The sequence below is a fragment of the Myotis brandtii genome, unplaced genomic scaffold (assembly GCF_000412655.1).
Source record: "Myotis brandtii unplaced genomic scaffold, ASM41265v1 scaffold32, whole genome shotgun sequence".
NCBI classification, from domain to species: Eukaryota; Metazoa; Chordata; class Mammalia; order Chiroptera; family Vespertilionidae; genus Myotis; species Myotis brandtii.
The window spans coordinates 13,727,657-13,747,282 of record NW_005362269.1 but is presented as its reverse complement, the minus strand read 5'-3'; the positions used below and the strand labels follow the sequence as shown (position 1 = coordinate 13,747,282).

Below are 19,626 nucleotides of genomic sequence, written 5' to 3'. Positions count from 1 at the left end.
GAGAGGGAGAGGGAGAGAGAGAGAGAGAGAGAGAGAGAGAGAGAAACTGCCAGGGAGCAGGTGCCAGTGGACAGATGTTTAGTGAATTTGCTCCCTTGAGTTACAGGGACTGTTTAAGAAGGTGGTGTCAAATACTCCATCTGAAATTCTTTATTGCTGGCATAGAAAACTTCCTTTCCCCAAACTTTCAGCACAGTTTGCTCCACCCAGAAGGTCTTGGATGGATGAGTTTGTCTCTGTGTTTGCTGGTTTGTGATGTTTTTGTTTGCACACACCCAGGAAAAGGGCTGAGTAACTCAAGTGGGTGAGCATGGAGAGTAAGAACAGGCACAGGGCTCAATGGTTAGACCGCTGGCCCTCGGAGCTCTGGGAGCCGCACTGGGAAGTCAATGGGAGCCTGAGCCAGGAGGCCTGCAGATGACAGACGTCCTGGCTGGGTGGTGGAACCGGGGTCTGAGCTTGTATCTTGGCCACTGTATATATAGGCCTCATCCTTAACAGTATTCCCACAGGGTGGACAGGTATTAGCATCCATTCTTCAGACAGATGGCTTTGCCTGTGGGAAGGATTCCAACGCACACACCTTTACACACACACACACACACACACACACACACACACACATACCTCCAATGTGCACAAATATAAGTCCAAGATATAACCCCCCCACCCAACCGGATTTTTCAAGTGGAAACACTTGAAAACTACAGAATTTTGGAGAAAATTTATCTCCAAACATCCTGCTTATGTATACACCAAAAGCTCCTCTCTCAAATTTTCTCAAACTTGAAGCAAGTCAGCCATCAGGCACCCTGTTGTCCATCTGCACAGGCTGTGAAGTCGCAGCCCCAGGCTCCATCTGGGACCTTCAATCCCCATTTAATTGTTTGGGCCACACAGTGGCAGCAGGCGCTTTTTTTAAAAGGTGACTTAGACATGGATACTGTAAGGCTCAGAAGGGCTCTCATACCCCTGCGTTGTGGCTTTGCTATGCCCAGCGTCTTCCTTACGTCCACAGTGAGCTGCCTGGTGGTGTGGACTGGGCAGTGTGGAAAGCCGTTCAGCCGGGGGGTGGAGGGACTTGCTCATCTTTCCAGTCCATTCTTGGCCTTCCTCGTGGCCTGTGTCCTGGCCTTATTGGACTCAGCACCTGAACATCCCTGGTCTGCCAAGGGTTTGCTGTTTTCTGGGCCTGGAAGGCCCTGCCCCATGTCTTCCAGCAGAACCTTCCGGCTACTTCTCTTGAATGACGGCCTTGATGAAGCCTATTCTGACCTCCTGAGGACTGGCTGCCCGCCCCTCTGCACCCACCTGTGCCCACGGCCATGCAGGCCTCCTTCCTCAGGCCCGAGCACCAGCAGCAAAGACCATGCTTTATACATGTCTACCTGCAGCCCTTCCCCATCAGGAAGGAGCTCCTGAAGGTGGGGACTAGGGCTCATTTGCTTTCCCTTCCAGCGCCTGTGATGGTGCTGAGAGCTACCATCCACCTCTGCCACCTCTGGGCCACCCACAGGTCAGGGCAGTGGTCACAGAGGGGTTACGAAGGCTGCAGGCCATGTGACAGGGCAGCTGGGACCATCTTTGAATCTAGGGACAGCATGCTGGGGTGACCTCTCAGTTGAGGTGGAGGAGCCTGTGGGTGCCATCCCCACCTGTTCAAGGTAAGCCAGATCCTACCCTGCTGATCTCAGACCTCAGACCCGGAGGCCGAGAGAACAGGTCTGGAGGAGTAAGCAGGGCACCATCCACCCACCCTCCCTGCCATGGTGGAGCTGAGGTTCCCCACTCCCCTGCTCCGCCCTAAGGGAACAGGGCTCCCTAGCCCAGAGCACTCTTCTACACCTCCATTCCAGAATGCAAACCTACAGGAGAGTTTAAAAAATTATTCAACTAGCCCTGGCCGGTGTGGCTCAGTTGGTTGGGTGTTGTTCCATGCACCAGGAGGCTGCTGGTTCGATTACTCAGTCAAGGGCACATGCCCTGGTGGCGGGCTCGATCCCCAGTAGGTGGTGTGCAGGAGGCAAGCCAATCCATGTTGTGCTCTCACATCGGTGTTTCTATCTCTCTCTCCCTCTTTCTCTAAAAATCAATAAACTATTCTATAAAAAATATTCGACTAAATAAAGTATCTGTTGCTACTTAGGATGGGGTTATAACACTTTTTTTAAGAGGTTAAAAGAACAACTTGCTCTTCAGGTCAGTCCCTGTCATAACGATTTTCTCGTGCCATATGCTCCTCTGAGCTGCATTAACATGACATCTCTGTCTGAAGCAGCTGGTCGCAGCCACTTCAAGGCATATGAGGAGCCGTACATTCAGGCAGCGTGTGTAATAACACAGAGAGGTATCAGCACTCCTGCCCTCACAAACACTGCACTTGCGTAATTCTACATTGTGTTTTATACAACATTGCGGAAGTGCTGTAGGAGATAAATCAAATGGAGGCCTAATGTGTGTGTGTGTGTGTGTGTGTGTGTGTGTGTGTGTGTGTGTGGTTGTATGCCTGTATATTGAGTGTGTGTGTGTGTGTGTGTGTGTGTGTGTGTGGTTGTATGCCTGCACATATTGTGTGTGTGGTTGTATGCTTGTATATTGTGTGTGTATAAATACATACAGGTACACATATACATGCATGTTTTATGAATTGGCAATTGCCTTTATTGCTCAAACATAAAGTGTTTTCCATTGAAAGAAGCTAAACATTTTAAGCATCAGACGAAAATAGAGCCCCGCCGATCTGCAATACAGACAGGGAGGTAGGGCAGACCCACGGTTCAGCACTTCGAAATATGAAAAAAGGGAATTTTCCATCACAAGCCAACGGCAAAACAGCACTCTCAACATCCAGTCACATTTTCCAGACAAAGGGAAAAACAAACCTGGCCAGCCACGCAGGGCACAGGGCCTCCTCTCTCCCCAGGTGACCATCTTTATCTCACTGATACATCTACTCCATTCCCCTGAACAACTCACCCCACCTTCTTAAACAGCTCATTAAAAATCCACATGGGTTTACTAAAAGTTTACCACCTGACAAATGGCCCCAACCTTCCAGCTTTTCTTGTCCTGTAGATCCCTGTGCTCATCTTCTCAGAAGCACAAAAGGTAGACCCGCGATTGCCTTTGCACTGATGCCAAATGTGAGTAGATTTGCCTAAATGCCTGCTAATAGCACCCCCTAAAATTTTACACTAGGAGTGCGTGCCTAATGTGTTGTTGGTACTGTTTTACTTGCTTTTTCCCCCATCAGAACAGTCGTTGGATGTGAATCACATCCGGTGTCACCCATGAGTTCTGCAGAAAGAACATATATCCCGAGACTATCCCACAGTTCTGACGCCCTGTCATGAAGGTGACAAATCCTAGGGCTCTAATGTTTCATTAAATTAAACATGAAATGTTTAATGTTTTGTTAAATTAAACATGAAGCCGTGACTTTGCACCCGAGCACCACAGCCTTCTATCAATTCCTCACATTCCTTCAGGTCACTTCGGTTATAAAAATGGAGTTTTGTTTATTAGAACTGTTGCGTTTCTCTCTGCAGTTAAAATGCACTTTCTTCTGGTGCTCTTATAAATGATAACCAACAGGCAGCACGGTTTTGGTATGTTTCAAACATTTCTGAACGCAGGCCTACAGAGAAAAAGCCTGCAGACAACCATTAGGTCATTGTCTATTACAATTTTTTTTGTTCTTTCCAACTTTCATAGCCATGACCCGAAAGCTTCCAAAGGCTGCAGTGTTACACTGTCAACCAGACCTCCAGCCCATTTCACAGACGGGCATGCTATTGCCCAAAGAATGGGAGGCTTGCCAGAAAACGGCTGAGACCGATCCTTCAGACCACAGCAATCTCAATGAAACTCAATCGCTGTCCTTACCCACGAGGACAGAGACTGACAGGGAACACAAAACAGCTCTGAGCTGGGAAAGCATGTGCATAAGCAGAGAGAAGTTTGTAGACACTTATGACGAGTGAATAAAAGTTCTGATGGAACCATTTAAAGCAGCAGGTAAACAAAGCAGGTGGGAGAGGAGAAAATGAGGCCCAGACAAAACAAACAAACAAACAAACAAACAAACAAAAACACCAATCAGGTGGTTCAAAGCAACTTCTAGAATTCTTCGTGATATATCCAGGGGCTCATACCACAGACAAAATTTCCAAATACTATTTTATAAAACGTGAGACTTTTTAAATGAAGAAGAAAACAGATAAACAAACAAACAAACAAACCCAAACAACTATGTAGAAACTTAAAAGAGGAACATACACATGTCCCAGGATGAAAGTAAAAAATGAAGTAACTTTACACGTTTCTTGTGAATTGCAGGGCATGACCCCTGGTTTCCAAACCAGGTCCCATAATTAATTGTCCAACCAGCAACAGCAGAAGCAGCCTCCCTTAAAGGGCAAGTCGCACAGACCCTTCCAGTCCAACCAAACGTGTCATCTATGCTTTTTCTGCGCCGACCCACCAGCTCCTATCACTGGCCAAAAGCTGTAAAACAGCCCGGATTTGCTAACAGATCCCTGCTCAGAACTCCTGCTCAAGAACCCTTTCCCCAGCCAGCTACCCCAAACACGAGGAATATAATTGACACTCACCATTCTGAAGCTTCATGTCTGGGAGGCAAACTAAATACATTAAACGGATCCTGCTTTAATCTTCTTTTCTAGACCCCAAGTGCCTTAATCAAAAAGGAAAAAGAAAAAAAAAAGAACACAACAAAAATATTCCCTGAGGTCCTTCTCTAAACCACCAGAGTCAAAGCAAGAAAAAGCTGTCTTTTTAACAGAATGCCCAGAACCTGTCCCTCAAACATGAACCACCACAATTATTTCTAACACCCCTCGACTCCATCCCTCTCCCCTCCCCTCCTTTGCCCTCACTGTTATGGTTTGTGGCCAAGACAGGGCTTAAGTTCTACTTTAAATCAAAATCTGCAAGGCTCTTCACTTGGATATCTGGCTTGGCAGACCTCCTGCAAAAATCCCACGTAAAGATACTCTTGTTTCCTCCCTGCACATGAACTGTGGCATATGCGGTCCCTCCTGCCCTCCCTGGTGCACACTTAGCCTTTAAAGGAGCTTAAGCGGCAGGACTTCATTCGGGGCTAGCTGTCCCGCAAAGCTCGTTTGGCTCTTCCCATTAAGGCAAGAGGCTCTAAAAGGCTAGCACGATGCTTTTAACTATGTTGGAGGGGCCAGTCCTATCTTGGTGGCGACAGCGGCACACTTACCGGGCTTTCAGGGCCTTGTCAGAACCGTCCTGCTCCTTCTGGGATTAGGGACGCAACATGAAATTAACCAGTCATTCCCTGGAGCCATCCAGATTCGCATCCTCCAAAACACCCAGCGAGGCAGCTCCCCCTAAAGTTTCTCCTCTGTCGGCTTCTCCTGGCATCCACCGCCCGCCCGCCGAGGCCCGGGTGTGGTTTCAACACTACTACTCAATAAAAGGATTTTAAAGGCTGCACCGGGAGCCGGGAGCCTCAGATCCCCGTTTGGCTCTCTCCATCAGCATTCCTCAGCAAGCCTGCACAGAGCGAGCCACGCTACATTATTTATGTCAGCTCTAGGCTCTGGAAAACACACACTGGCATCCTGATTACTAAGAATCCTCATGGAGACAATTAAACCGTTCCCACATATATTTTCCCCTCGCTCTTCCCCGTTCCACCTCTTTCAGAGGCAACACAAGCACTTTGAGGCGTGTCCCAACTCATCTCTCAGGAGCCAGGAGAGCGCTGACACGTGGCCACCGTGGCCAAGGAGCCGAGGGAAAAGGACCCTTTCCCTGGAGTGGATGGAAGAAACTCCAGGGCGGAGAGTTAGGATGACAGCCTGGGAAGCACCCTGCCAGCGGCCTCCCTGGGTTGGGGGCATTGACACGGAGGCAGCAACGCTGAGGTGCCACGACAGCCATTTTGATGAATTCATGGAAGATTGATTTAGAATGGGCTGTTCGGGGAAGGAGAAAGCTTTTGGCAACATGACTACCCTTCGGAGCTGGATGGAGAGCATTCACACTCACCCAACAAGTGCTCCTCCGTGCCCCATTGAAGGCACAGCCTTAGATGGGAAGACCACACACTTAGCCAAGTAGAGCAATGGTTCTGTCCCCAAGTCTCCTCTTCAGGGAAATGAACAAGTCTCAAAGTTGCGGTCCACCCTTTCCCTTCCTGCCCACAGCTCGACAGCACTTGGCGAGCTGGGCATAGCAGCCACGGGCAGAGGGACCCATAAGTGCATATAGAGAATGAAGGGGGATGACAGAAACTTCCTTCTCTGCAGGAGCAGGGAGCCCACGAATTCCCCTGGGGTCTAGCTAGAGAGTCCCTGCTTGGCCGGCCAAGGTGACTTCACTCTGGGAAAGCCCCAGGCACCGCTTACTGAGACCACCATTGAGTGGCAGGACCTCTGGTTAAGTCAGTGTATCTAGGCGTGGTGTTGGCTGGGGGAAAATCAGTTGTCTCATCCCAGGGTACAAGAAGAAGCTCTTCTTGCAACTTGCTTCTCTCCAAAGGCTTCCTTTAAATATGCATACCTGTGTTTTGCCATTTTTATTTTTTAATGTATGTTTTTATTGATTTCAGAGAGAAGAAAGGGGGGGGAGGAGAGAGAGAAAGAGAAACATCAATGATGAGAGAGAATCATTGATTGGCTGCCTCCTACATGCCCCCTACTGCGGTTTGAGCCTGCAACCCGGACATATGCCCTGACTGGGGATCTAACTATTTGTTACCTCCTGGTTCATAGGTCGATGCTCAACCACTGAGCCACACCAGCTGGGCTGCCACTTTTATTTTTTCAAGTGACTGTCACTTCTAGTGACTTAGTCCATTCCAATTCAGACACCATGGATGGAAAATTGGTGTCTGACATGGAAACAATGGTAGAGAACAAGGGTAGGTCAGTGGAGCAGAGCCCGGGGTGGGGGTGGGTGTGTGTGGGGGCAAACCTTCTCTGTGATATACACACAATAGCAAAGCGGTGGGGGATTAGCTCCAGTGCATGAAGCAGCAGGGCTCTGCTCAACAATACACAGATGAAAGGTAGTATGATAGGGTGAACACACATATACATATACACACCACACAATAGGATACAACTACCAGGCACCCAAAGATCTGATGAATAGAAAAGTAGAGTTGCCCTTTGGGATGATTTCAAGTTTGAATACTGGCTTCCTAGACCCGGAACGCTGGGTCATCCAGCCCACTGACCTTGATGGAGACCTTGACTGCATGTGGGCACAACTGTGGTCCCAGCGAGAAGCAGTATTTCCCATCCTCTCTGCTGAAGAATCTAACTCACATTATCACTTCTCTTGGAACGGACTTAGAAGCAACTCACCAGAGTGATGAGAACAGAGGAAGCTTTGGGAGAAAGCTTATTCAATAAAACATTTTATTCCTCTAATAACTAAGCAATAATCAGCTTAGAGGCTGACCTCAGCCTACAAGTCCTGGCGTGGATCCCTGGGGACCCTCTTGCTGTTCTCCAGAGCTTAAGTGTGGGAAAGGCCTGGGGGACTGCCAGTCATTTGCTAATTTGTGGCCTTGGACGTGTTGTTCAGCCTCCCTGAGCCTTTGTTTCCTCATCTGTGAACTATGGGTAATGAGACCAAGGTCAAGGATTTTGAGGATTCCATGAGAAATGCAAAGTACTAAGCCCAGAACCTTGTGAGCTCCTAATAAACCTTGGCTATTGTGAATTTTCAAAAGATGATTAGTTAAATGGCTCAAAAGGTGATCAGTTAAGTGGTGCAAAATGTACTCCGGCTGGTTCACGGAGGCCTGAGCCCCTCTCTAAGCGCTCCCTGTGCAATCAGATTGCTATTGACAATCTGTGTGCAAAGTACTATAGTCATCACTATCATTTGCCTTCAACAAACATGTGCAGATGAGCTGTCCCATGACAGAGATGTCGATAAAAATTAAAAGGAGTACAAAAACTGTAAGTATTAAGGGGAGGATCATGAGGCATTTTTTTTTAAAGGAGATTCCAACCTAACACCTTTCTGGTGATTGAACTATAAACGAAACCTATTTCAGAGTCTTGCTATTTAAAGCAAGGCCTGAAGTCCCTTCCTTGGAACCACCATCCTCTTAATTACACCCTCCCTGCTCCAAGCTCTGAGGAACGGAGGTTGGGAAACTCTAATCTAATACAAAACTGCCATTTTGTTGAAAAGGACAAGGAGGGTTGGAGAGATTAAGGTCCACCCAGTTTTCTGTCCCCCAGCACAGATGGATGGGAACCCACAGTTCTGACTTCCTTTTCAATGCTCCTCCCATCCCCCTACAAGGCTAAAGTGAAAACCAGTGGAACTCACAGCCAGACTTTTACTTCATTGTCCCACAAATTGGTTTCGATTCCATCAGTCCCTCTGCTTTAATACTGTGAATATAGGGACAAGTCCTTCATAAAGAATGCAACTTTTTTTTTCAGAATGTGATTGCTTTAAAATTTCATTTTAATGTTCTCTGTAAATGAGTTCCCACGTGCCTGTGTGTGTGTGTGTGTGTGTGTGTAGTGTGTGAAGCCATTTTACTATCTAAGGGCTTCAATAGAAGTTTCTAAACCTTTTGAATGAGAAGAGTGGTACTTCAAACTCTTCATATATTATAAAGGCTGCATTGCCATTGAATGAGGACATACATTCATTATTACTAATACTTTTGAGAAATACACGTTTGTCCACGTGTCTCTTCTCTAAGGATACAGTTCACAGAGAATTACATCCTGTTTCATATAAACACAGGAGGGCTTGAATTTGGTTGTGCCTGATATATATTTTTATTGATTTTAGAGAGGAAGGGAGAGGGAGGGAGAGATAGAAACATCAGTGATGAGAGAGAATCGTTGATAGGCTGCTTCCTGCACACACCCCACTGGAAATCAAGCCTGAAACCCAGGCATGTGCCCTGACTGGGAATTGAACTGTAACCTCCTGGTTCATAGATCAATGCTCAACCACTGAGCCACACTGGGCGGGCTTGAACATGTGTGTTTTTAAAGTACTAACCATGCTTCTTGCTTCCATAAACAAGGACCATCAAAATTATGAATCTTCCAGGGAAATAGATTCTACAACATTTTACTGCTACAAAATGCCCACATGCATTGTGACTACATCCCTGGGCACAGCTGGAGTACATGGAAATAGCTGAGATCCTTTTCTCAATCAGATTCTCAAACAACCTCTTTTTCTGCTTCTTGTCCAACCACCTGAACAAAAATGCCGTGTGTTGCATCATGCGCCAAAGCTATTTCTCCAGTTGAAACATGAATTATGAGTCCTTCTGAAACACACCAGCCAGATCAAGTTGTAACATGGCCCCACTGTAGTCACTGCCCAGATCCCAGCTAATCACTTTCCAATACAAGTCATGATTTCACCTCATTAAGTTCACATTTTCCTTCTTTTTCCCTCCACGGTACATACTGAATTAGCCAGCATTAAGTTGAACATGTCTTCTCTTACCAGGTATGGTTGACCTGAGGGTAATGCTGACTTTGCTGGGCCATGTGTACTTTTATATCATGTGGGGTTGGAAAGTTAGTCTTACCATACAGGCCTTTTGTGTGTGTGTGTTTGTGTGTGTGTGTGTGTGTGTGTGTGTGTGTGTGTGTGTGTGTGTAAATAATAGGGAGGCACTCTTGGTGGTCATTCTAGGTGTTTTTTTATTTTCCACCTGGAAGCTTGAACTCAATTCCTAATGATGAATATCCTTAAATATATACTGAGACTACTACAAGGCATAGGCTTGTCTCACTGGCAGCAGCATTGGGAAACTGTCATTGCTTCCAGAACAACACAAGAAACCGCCTGCAGCACCTACTTCCTGTTTCCATTGAGGCAAGCAATTGTTGAAGGCTATCTTTAAATGGTGGCGGGAGATGTTAAAGTAGCAGAGGTGCAGGGCAGTATACAATAGTGGGATATGTCCCCACACCACAGGGGATGCCTGAAACAGCGGAAAGCACCGAACCCTACACCTATTATGTTTCTTTCTATATCTACATACCGATACATACAGACACACTTCATGCTCCATGCCTGGCATGTCCTAAAGCCTCAGGAGCCAGGCACTACTATCACCATCTTTTCATCTCAGCTGGGATCCATCCTAGGGAGTTAGAACCCTCCTCTTGCACCTGAGAATCCAGCACAGAGCCCACTCGCCTGGAGGTCTCGTCTCTGAAAGGTGTGTCTGCTGAGCGGCAGGCAATGTCCTGCCTTACAGCATTTCAGGTTGATATGACAGGGGGGATTTAGGTACCACGCATGTGCAATTCTCTGCACAAAGGAAACAGGACTTTAGACAACAGGGGGTTGTGGTTCAAATTCGTTGAGTCACAGGGAATCAGTGGTGGCCTGTGATTCTGCAGGGGATGTCAGCTCAATTCCCCCCTACAACCACGGGCCAGGGAAGGGCAGAGCCAGTCCTGATGCTCCTAACTATGTATGTGGGCAATTTCCCTAGATGGGCATTTACCAGATGTCAGTCATTGCCCCACCACCTTCTGGGTTTTTGCTCTATCCAGTCCTTCCCTGCACTTGACTTTCCACCAGGTCCTTGGCTCTTTCCCTTAATATTTTTTCTTCAAGTTGACTTATTGTTTCTAACTTTAGCCTCATCCTCGCTAATAATATCCATGAAATCATAGTGCAGAGTATCATGCTAAGTGAGAAATAAGCCAGTCAGAGAAAGACAAGTATCACATGACCTTGTCATATGTAGAATCTAAAGAACAAAATAAATAGATTGTCGAATCTCAGAGGGAAGGCAAGGTTGGGTGTATGTGGGAAGAGATGGACCGAAGAACTTGTATGCATATATGCATAACCCATGGACACAGACAATAGGATGGGTTAGAAGAGGTCAATGTGGAATAAAGGGGGACTTACGTAATACATTCAACAATAAAGATTTTAAAATTAATTATAACCCAATGTGGGGAAAAAGATAAACAGTTGAACTTCTGGGTGTGTCTCCACCTCTCTAGTTAATAAATAAAATAATACCAATGAGAAAAAAAGTGTTAGCAATACGTAACTACTTACAGGGGTGGGCCAATGTAGGTTTATAGTTGTTTGTATGGAAAATAATACTATAATTAACAAACAAGAATACAAGGATAATTTGTTTTGTGTACTCACAACTGAAAACCTACTTTTTCCCACCCTGTATATACATATCAATATGTGTATATATATACACACATAATACGCATGACAATAAATAAATATTACAATTAAAAATTTCAGCTCTGTGCCTCTTAAGGACACCTTGCCTATTATACCATACACATTATACCCACATGGTGCTCGAATGTGTGTTTGGAAATACTGTCCTAGATGAAATGTGAGCCTTTATTTTTTTCTTTGAACCAGCACAATCTCTGCTTTGCACCTCTTCTTTTCAGAATTCAGTGCCTCGGAGTGAAATGTCGCCATGAAAAGAAATGCTTTAAAAATGAAGTTTTGATTATGTCCTATGGCCCAGATAGAAAACTCAGAGAAGAGCCCTTATGCTACTTTTCATCCCGGGGACGGAAACGTGAATGTGTTAAAATGCTATTTATTTTCCGACAGGCTACTTGGGCTTGGCACCATGTAAATCCACAGTGTTCAGAGAGGTTCCTTGGGGACAAAGGAAAACTCATTTGTATAGATCAAATGTGTGTTAGCCGCAGTAGCAATTGGTCCCCGGAGACTGATAAAGACGTTTTTAGGCAGATTTCACTGCGCCGATTTTTAAGAGCTTTCGCTGAAGTAGCCCTGGGTATCCTGGGTTTGGGGCCTTTTCACGTCCAAAGTGTCAGAAGCAAAAGATGGAAAATGAGAGGCTGGGATGCGAGCGGCTCCCTTCCTTTTAGGCGAACCTCAACGCCACGGCCACGCTCCCTTCCCCCATCAATATTTCATGTTCCCAGAGTCCTAAGAAAACACATCTGTTGCTTTCCTGCATCGTAATGTGTAGGGTGGTGGAAAGATTATTACAGAGCAGTTCGAGAATTTAAAAATTCATCACCTTCTCAATTTAGAAAGCTGATATGTGGTTAGGACGTGTGGAGGCTCTACTACGGGCCTGCAATGATGAAGGAGGCTCCTGAGAGCTTGGTGCAGTGGGGGAGGTGGGAGGGGGTGTGGACTGAACGGCGGAGCCTGCTCAGGCTGCAGAAGAGCCAGTGAGGCGCAGGTTGCAGGCCTCGAGCTTATTGTCAGTGGAAGGTTTGCTCTTCATCGTGGCGCTGCATGGGGAGCAGAGAGGATGCTACCTGGTGGTAAGCTCCAAAGCAGAATCCAAGTTTTCAACAGGCATGGATTCTTCCTGCTCCTCCAAAGCTCCCATGTTCTTTCCACAATAGCACTATGGAGATGAGCATTGGAGCTTTGCAGGAGCGAGGCTTAGCTTGGTTCAGTGCGTGCGTGTGTGTGTGTGTGTGTGTGTGTGTATAGAATTGGTAAGCTCTCCAGCAAAGAGACCCTCTCTCGAACCCTGGGCCCTCACGTAATGTTCCTCCGTCCTCTGAAGGCCTCCCGAGTCATCCATCTGGGTTGGTTGGACTCTTCCTTTCACTACCGGACACATTTCAGAGACATTTACAATCATATAACACGGTGCCCTGCCCCCATAACTAGGATGCACACAGTCTTCCTCAGAATGGAGGGCTGGGCCCCTGCTCAGGAGGCAAAGGGAGCCACTCAGCCCAGCAAGGGTCCCCAGGAAACTCTGACCCTTTCCAGTGCTGGAGGCAAACCTCTGAGTTTCCAGGGGCTGCCAAACAGAAGGACAAAGGAGAGTTGAATCTGCAGCAAAATGGTTAAGGAGGAAATGAATTTAACTTCCTCAGTCTCACCCTGTGTCTACCTCTTCTGCACTAGTAAGTCTTGGGGACACTTTCACCAGCCTCGGTGCCATTCTGGTCATCTCATTATGGCTCTCCAACTCATTACTGCTTCTTCTCTCCCCCCTCCCTTGCCACTGCCTTTCTCATTTGCCTTGTCCCTCAGTCATGACACTGGGCCATCAAAGATTGGCACTGCTCCGAAAAAGGGTTTGAATGTCACCCCTGCTTAAAAATTCTCCATGGTGTCAGCACCTATGGGACCAAACCTTCATCCATCCCGTTATCCTTAGCTCCTCTCCAGCACCTGGCTCCTGCTTTCAGCTGCAGGAGTACCTCGCTTCTTGGATGATCACATCGTATGCCACACTGAACAGTAATATCTAGTTTTTCTCTATTTCCTTCTTAGACAAAGGAAATATTTCCTTATATCCTTCAAGACCCATTTAAACACCTTTGCATATTCTTCAAGCTCCAGGCATGAGAGTCTAACATTTACATTAAAAGACTTATTCTCTGTAAAGCACTTAGAACAGTGACCACTAGCACAGAGTAGGTACGCAGCAATTTTAACAAGTTATTATTGCATTTGTCACCTTATAGTAACATTATTTGGTCGCCTGCCTTAAGCCCCATTAGACATGAAGCTCCTCCTCTCTGTGACTCTGTTGAACCACTAATGTCTTGTCCAATGTTTGGCACATAGTAGGTCTCAGATGGGATTTGATGACTTCAACTGGACTAAAGCAGTTTGAGTGTCTGGGGTTTCTACATGGTGCCTTAGAGCAGGGACCCAACATACAAGTTTAGAGTAAGGCTCTTCTCAGTTCCATTCCCAGAGGAATAAATCTCATCCTGCCTTTTAATTCTATTTGGGCACTACTGTCTGGTTGCATTACACACCAGGCTGGTCCCCAGAAGTCACACATCTTTGGAACAAAGGCAGCAAATGCAAGGCAAGAGCTCACTCTCTTTCCATTGCTCTAATCAAGCTATGTGTTACAGCGCCTTGCCTTAATCTGATTTGAGGGGCGCCTTAATAGCCAGGTAGGAGCAGAGAATGAAGCCAGTTCTTAAGGAGCCGCTCACTCTAATGGCAATTTTGTTGTTGTCCATTTGCGACAAGTGCGGCCCCTGACTGGGGCCGATGGTTGCACTTGGACACAAACACGAGGCCCTCCCTGAAGTCGCATGTGCGTTTTATGGCCCATGTCTGCCTTTTCTGCCTTAATTAGAGTTTTTCTCTCTCTCTCTGTCTCTCTTGACCTTCTGCTTGATTCTGGAGTGAAGTATTCCTGGAGAGCAATAATCCTGTGAGCTCGACACCCCCCTGCGCAGCCATGAAAATGACAGAGCTGTCAAAATCTCAGCCTTACAACTTCCAGACGGGGTCAGCTCAGACAAGTGATGGCAGAAAAACTGAAGCACCGGGTCCGTTCAGAGAGTTAAATAAATAAAAGGACCCAAGCGGTGGCAATGGGCAGGTTTACATGTCAGGTCACGCAGGAAACTTCTGCCTTTCTACGTGTGCCGTTAACACTCAGTGACTCCGGTAATTTCCGTGGGAGCTGCCGTCCCCTGGAATGCTATGTGTGCCAGAGTCAGGGCAAATGAGAAAGTCTTCTTTTTCTTCCGGAGTATGCAAACAGAAGCTTAGAGACATGTTTGCACTGGGGATTGGATGATTCTAGACCAACAGCGTTCGGCCTTTTCACTAGGAGCTGGAGCTGTTTGACAAGACCCACTTTTTATCAGGCAGGTTCAAAGTCTACATACACACTGCCAGTTCTTAAGGAGGCTTCCATAATAAGAGGGACTAATAAGATCATTTCCTTAATGATCTAACATGGGCACCCACCCTCCTACCCAACCGCAGAGCAGGTTCATTCTCTAAATTGCTCACCTTCCGAGGGACAGCACTGTGGACCGGGGCAGGGCCCCCGGCATGGCACACCAAGACGCCCTCAGTGAGATTCTCATTTGGATTTGAAGGGGCTATTATTTCTCTCTCTCTCTTTCCTTTTGGATTTGTTTTCTGTCGCCAAAACATTAATTTCCCAAACTAAATACAAAGGTTGCATTTTAACAGGGTAATTCAAAATCAATTATGTTGCCGGTTCCAAAAATTTCCCCAAACACCTTGCTGCCCATGGGGACTTATTTAGGCAGCTACATAAAAAAAAAATTAGTAAATGCAGGCACATTTCTGGGCAAGGGGGCTTTCATGAAAGGAGAGAAATGAGGGCATATCTATATTAGTATATAACGAGTGAGCCAAAGGCTGTATTCAGAAAATGTTTTCCAAGCTTATATTTGGATCCATTTGGGATTACAACACAATCTCCTGTTGAATGGGAAGGTTTGAGGAACAAAGATCACGTGACCATCAAACTGGATTCCTTCTGGCGTTGAACCTCTTCCTGTTTTGTGGCTCCTGTGATCTGCTGAGATGTAGACCATGAGCCATTTTGACTCTCCCATTGTTGGGTGGGATGACATACAACCATCTAAACTGACCCTGTTTGAAGACAAGTGACTTGGAAATGGGGACCATTTAAACAGGTCACTGAATTTCTCAAAGGTGAAATGGTGGTGAGTGGACAGCATTTAATAATCTGAAAGAGGCATGAAAAAGAATTTTCTCCTGATGAAACTGGAGGCAACTCTCTTCTCAGGAGGAGAGGCATAAGTCCTCTGTGGGGCTTGGTCCTTTGCTGCCTCCACTAACTGAATCAGTGTCTTGTGTCACTCTGCATCCTATGCCTAGCATCTCGGACAAGATCACATACCACCAGTTCTGTGATGTCTATTTTGTGGCTCATTGGAACGTTTATGAAATAGGGATTCCTCTTACAACTGATGGCACATCGTATGTTAATTGGCAAAGGTTCCCCCTCTTTATTCAGACATAAAATAACAGTGAGTTATTTTGCAAGTCAGTGCATTTTAGGATTGATGAGCTATTGTCACAGATACTTAGCAAATCTTGCCTGGAGAACTGATTGACTGCATGAGCTACCTCCTCCTGGGACTACCAATACTTAAGGGAACAAATATATTTAATCACAAAGAAAACTTCAAACTTTTGCATCCTTGACTGGGATACATTTTTCCCCCACCCTTTTAGATGTGAAAACAACACAACACAAATTCTTAAAGGCAGGATAGAAAAGACTAGAGGTTTCTGTCCCTTTTCAATAAATGTAATAATGGAAGGGAATTGTGTTCTGCCAAACACTTTCTCCGTATTTCCTTCCAGAAGCTCCATGGGGTAGAGGTTACTAGTGGTTTCATAGATGAGGAAACTGAACCTTACAGAAGCTAAGACACTAACCAGCTCAGGACTCATCACCTGGTAAATGGAAAAGCCGGATTTGAACCCAGATATCTCAGACTACATCTGATGATTCTCAAGAGCCGTTCTGACTAAGGATTGGGTGGTGTTCATTTAATCCAGTGAATGTGGCCATTCTGGAAACTAGTGTTCACAGCAGTGGTATCTGTTGCTTTAAAACCCCACGACTGTGTTTTCCAAACAGGTGCACGTGGGAATCTCCTAGGGCAGTGGTTGGCAAACTGCGGCCCCTTGAGTGTGGCTCTTCCACAAAATACCAGGTGCGGGTGCACACGTACAGTGCGATTGAAACTTTGTGGCCACACTCAAGGGGCCAAAGAGCCGCATGTGGCTCGCGAGCCGCAGTTTGCCGACCACTGTGACCTAGGGAGATGCCTGATCCCTTCCCCAGCCCCTCCAATTTCACTGGTTTGGGGTGTGACCTGGGCATTCAGATTTGAAAAGCTCTCTAATGAATCTAACGTACCACAGGTGCGGGAGCCACAGCTCAGGGAGGTTTTCACATTGCTCCAGGGAAATGAGACAGACACCTCATTCCTGGTGGGAATCTGCATGAGCAATCACACAAAGAGCCTCTTTACCACTAGTTATCATTGTGCCTCTTGCTTGAATCACATGTCATATTTTAAGAGGTTCTGTCTCTTTTTTAAAAACTATATTTCTTAAGTCATCTTTAGATCATTTTCCCATGGATGTGCTAATGACATCCCATGGGGGAAAAAGGTAGTTGCTGTTTTATTCACTTTGTGTCGTCTTTTTATGAGTCAACACAGACTTTTGTATGATTTTTTTTTTTTACTACTGAAAAGAGCCAGATCAATGGCCAATTTTCTTAGAACACCACCCCTCCCTGCTTTCAGTTTATGTAGTGGGCAATCTGAATGACCTTATCCCTAGGCCTCCTCGGTTAGCAAATTCCATATCCATGCCAGGGCAATTGGTTAGGGATGGGCCCATGACTCCAGGGGAGGCCAGAGCTACTATTGGAATGGTGTGAAATTGTGTAGTAAAGAATTAACCTTGCCTGGTGGGAGTGGCTCAGTGGTTGAGTGTCAACCTGTGAACCAGGAGGTCATGGTTCGATACCCAGTCAGGGCACATGTCCAGGTTGCAGCTCAGTCTCCAGTAGGGGTGTGCAGGAAGCAGCCGCTCAATGATTCTCTCTCATCATTGATGTTTCTATCTTTCTCTCCCTCTCCCTTCCTCTCTCTGAAATCAATTAAAAAACATATTTAAAAAAAGAATTAACCTTTGATCTTTGCCCTTGGCTCCTGAGAGGTGATCTCAAAGTCCTTGGAATGTCTGAGAGGTAAGAGTCTTTGTTTACCTGGGGGCCTTGGGCCACACTGTAGAGTCTAACAATGTGATTGATGGTGGGAGCTTCAGACCACATGGCATCAGCTGGACTTTAGGATGGACTAGAGACCAAAGGTCAGCCATGTGGGTGGTCAACCATGTCTCTGTGATTGAGCCCCAATAAAAATACTAGACAACAAGGCTCGGGAGAGCTTCCCTGCTTGGCAGTACTGTGTGTGTGTGTGTGTGTGTGTGTGTGTGTATGTGGGTGTGTGTTGTCACACGCTGTTACTGGGAAAAGTCAGCATTGTCCATGATGTGCTGGGGGAGGGGGACACAATTGGATTCTGTGTCCCAAGTCTCTTATTTTGACTTAACTTAATCTGTATCTGTTCCCTGTAAAAAACCATAACTATGAGCACAGTAGCTTTCAGGCAGTTTGGTGGGTCCTTCTAGCAAATTAAGATAACTGAAGTAGAACTTGGGGATCCCGTCCTTTGTAGTCAATGTCAGAAGGGAGGCTCACCCTGGGGACTTCCCTGACTCTGCATTAAGAGAACCTTCCTTTTCACAGGAACTGATCCTTAGGGGAGGTCAGCTGGAGTTCCTGGTGGCCATCTTTATCACCATAGAACATGCCCAGAGGGAAGAGAAGAGTCTAATGACACTGGTGGAGCTCCAGAATCTAACCAGCCTGGAGGCACCCCTGGGTTTCTTTTAAATTTTACCAGCAAATGCCATTTTTCTTTAAGCCCAATCTTAGCAGAGATGCTCTCATTTGTAATACACTATGCTACTTCATTGGGTTCCTGTAAAGAATCAATTAAATAGCATGATACATAAGAGAGCTGAGGAAAATGCTTGGAACACAGTGAGGGGCTTGATAAATGCTAGCCCATTAATTATTATTATTACCGTCACTTTGATTTTTAATATTTCCCTATTGGAAAAAAAATTAAAGCTCAATGAGCCTAACATTAGACAATGAGGTGCCGGCTGTGCTGACTCCAGGTGACTCAGTGCCCTTCTACCTGCGGACCCCTCTCAGCCCAGGCTGGCATCCTCTGGTTTACTCAATTGCCTGCACTTGCCTCTCTTAACTCCCGAGTTTCAGATACATTTGGGAGCACAGTCAGGACTGTCGGTGATAAAATATGCATATTTCCTGAAACCCAAAGTATTCTCACTGAATGTAATAAGTGGAAAGTTATTTTACAGGAAATGAAAATCTAAGATTAATACTCTCCGATGCCATCGAGTCCCCTCAGGACAATTATTCACTGTACTACAGCAAAATAAACTCGCAAAAATGTGGGAATTGGTTTTCTTCTTGGGTTTCTAGGACAAGTGAACTCCTGTGACTACTCCAAACCAGCTCCCGGATGCCGCACCCGCCACCTCACCTCACTAGGCACGCAGCGGGTTTTCCAGAACGCAGGACTTTAAACAAATTCATGGTCTTTCCCCAGAGCTGAGCAAAGGTATAAGGAAAAAATAAGATAAAGATTTAAAACCAATCGGCAAGCAGTTATTGTTCACTATTTATTAGCATTGTGGGACGTTTGTTACAGCATTGCTGACCCCAAGGAATACACGACATTCATTCTGTGCCAAGCACTCTGCTAGATTCTAGGACACAACATGCCCCTATGGACTTACAGATCCTTACAGTTCAATAATCATGCTTATAGGTATTTACCCCACTGATATGAACTTTCCTGTACGCACGCGCACACGCACGCACACACACACACACACACACACACACACACCTGCATATGAGTGTTTATAACAGCTTTATTCATAATTTCTCAAAGCTGGAAGCAACCAAGATGCCCTCCACACAGTAGAATATTATTCAGTGATAAAAACTACATGTTATTAAGCCACAAAAAAATAAATAAAGAGCAGCAAATCCCAAATATGGTTCATTCCAAGAGTCACAGGAAATCCTTATAAAAACACTGGTAGCTAAGCCTTTACTCAAGACAACTGTACCCACGATTTCTCTGGGGACCAGAAACCTATTGTCTTAATAAGTGGCTCCCACGATTGTTGTGCTTAACTGAGTTTCAGAACCATGGGGATAGATGATAAAAAAACAAC

The 19,626-nt window shown here is 45.9% G+C and overlaps 1 protein-coding gene across 9 annotated transcripts in view; it reads right to left on the bottom strand.

Annotated features, from left to right (window-relative positions):
* Positions 1-19,626, bottom strand: part of TENM2 (teneurin transmembrane protein 2) — a 1,214,660-nt gene that overhangs the window by 425,116 nt on the left and 769,918 nt on the right. Inside the window, exons 1-2 of one of the 9 annotated variants that reach the window (XM_005870587.2) lie at positions 5,249-5,628; positions 4,614-4,696 (exon numbers count right to left, since the gene is read on the bottom strand). The exons of 6 other annotated variants lie outside the window; for them this stretch is intronic. In XM_005870587.2, the coding sequence (XP_005870649.1) occupies positions 4,614-4,653 (40 nt within the window). In that variant the 5' untranslated portion in view covers positions 4,654-4,696; positions 5,249-5,628. Of the gene's footprint in view, positions 1-4,613; positions 4,697-5,248; positions 5,629-19,626 lie in introns of those variants that run through there. 2 more of the 9 variants (XM_005870585.2, XM_014543190.1) reach the window with 2 other exon arrangements.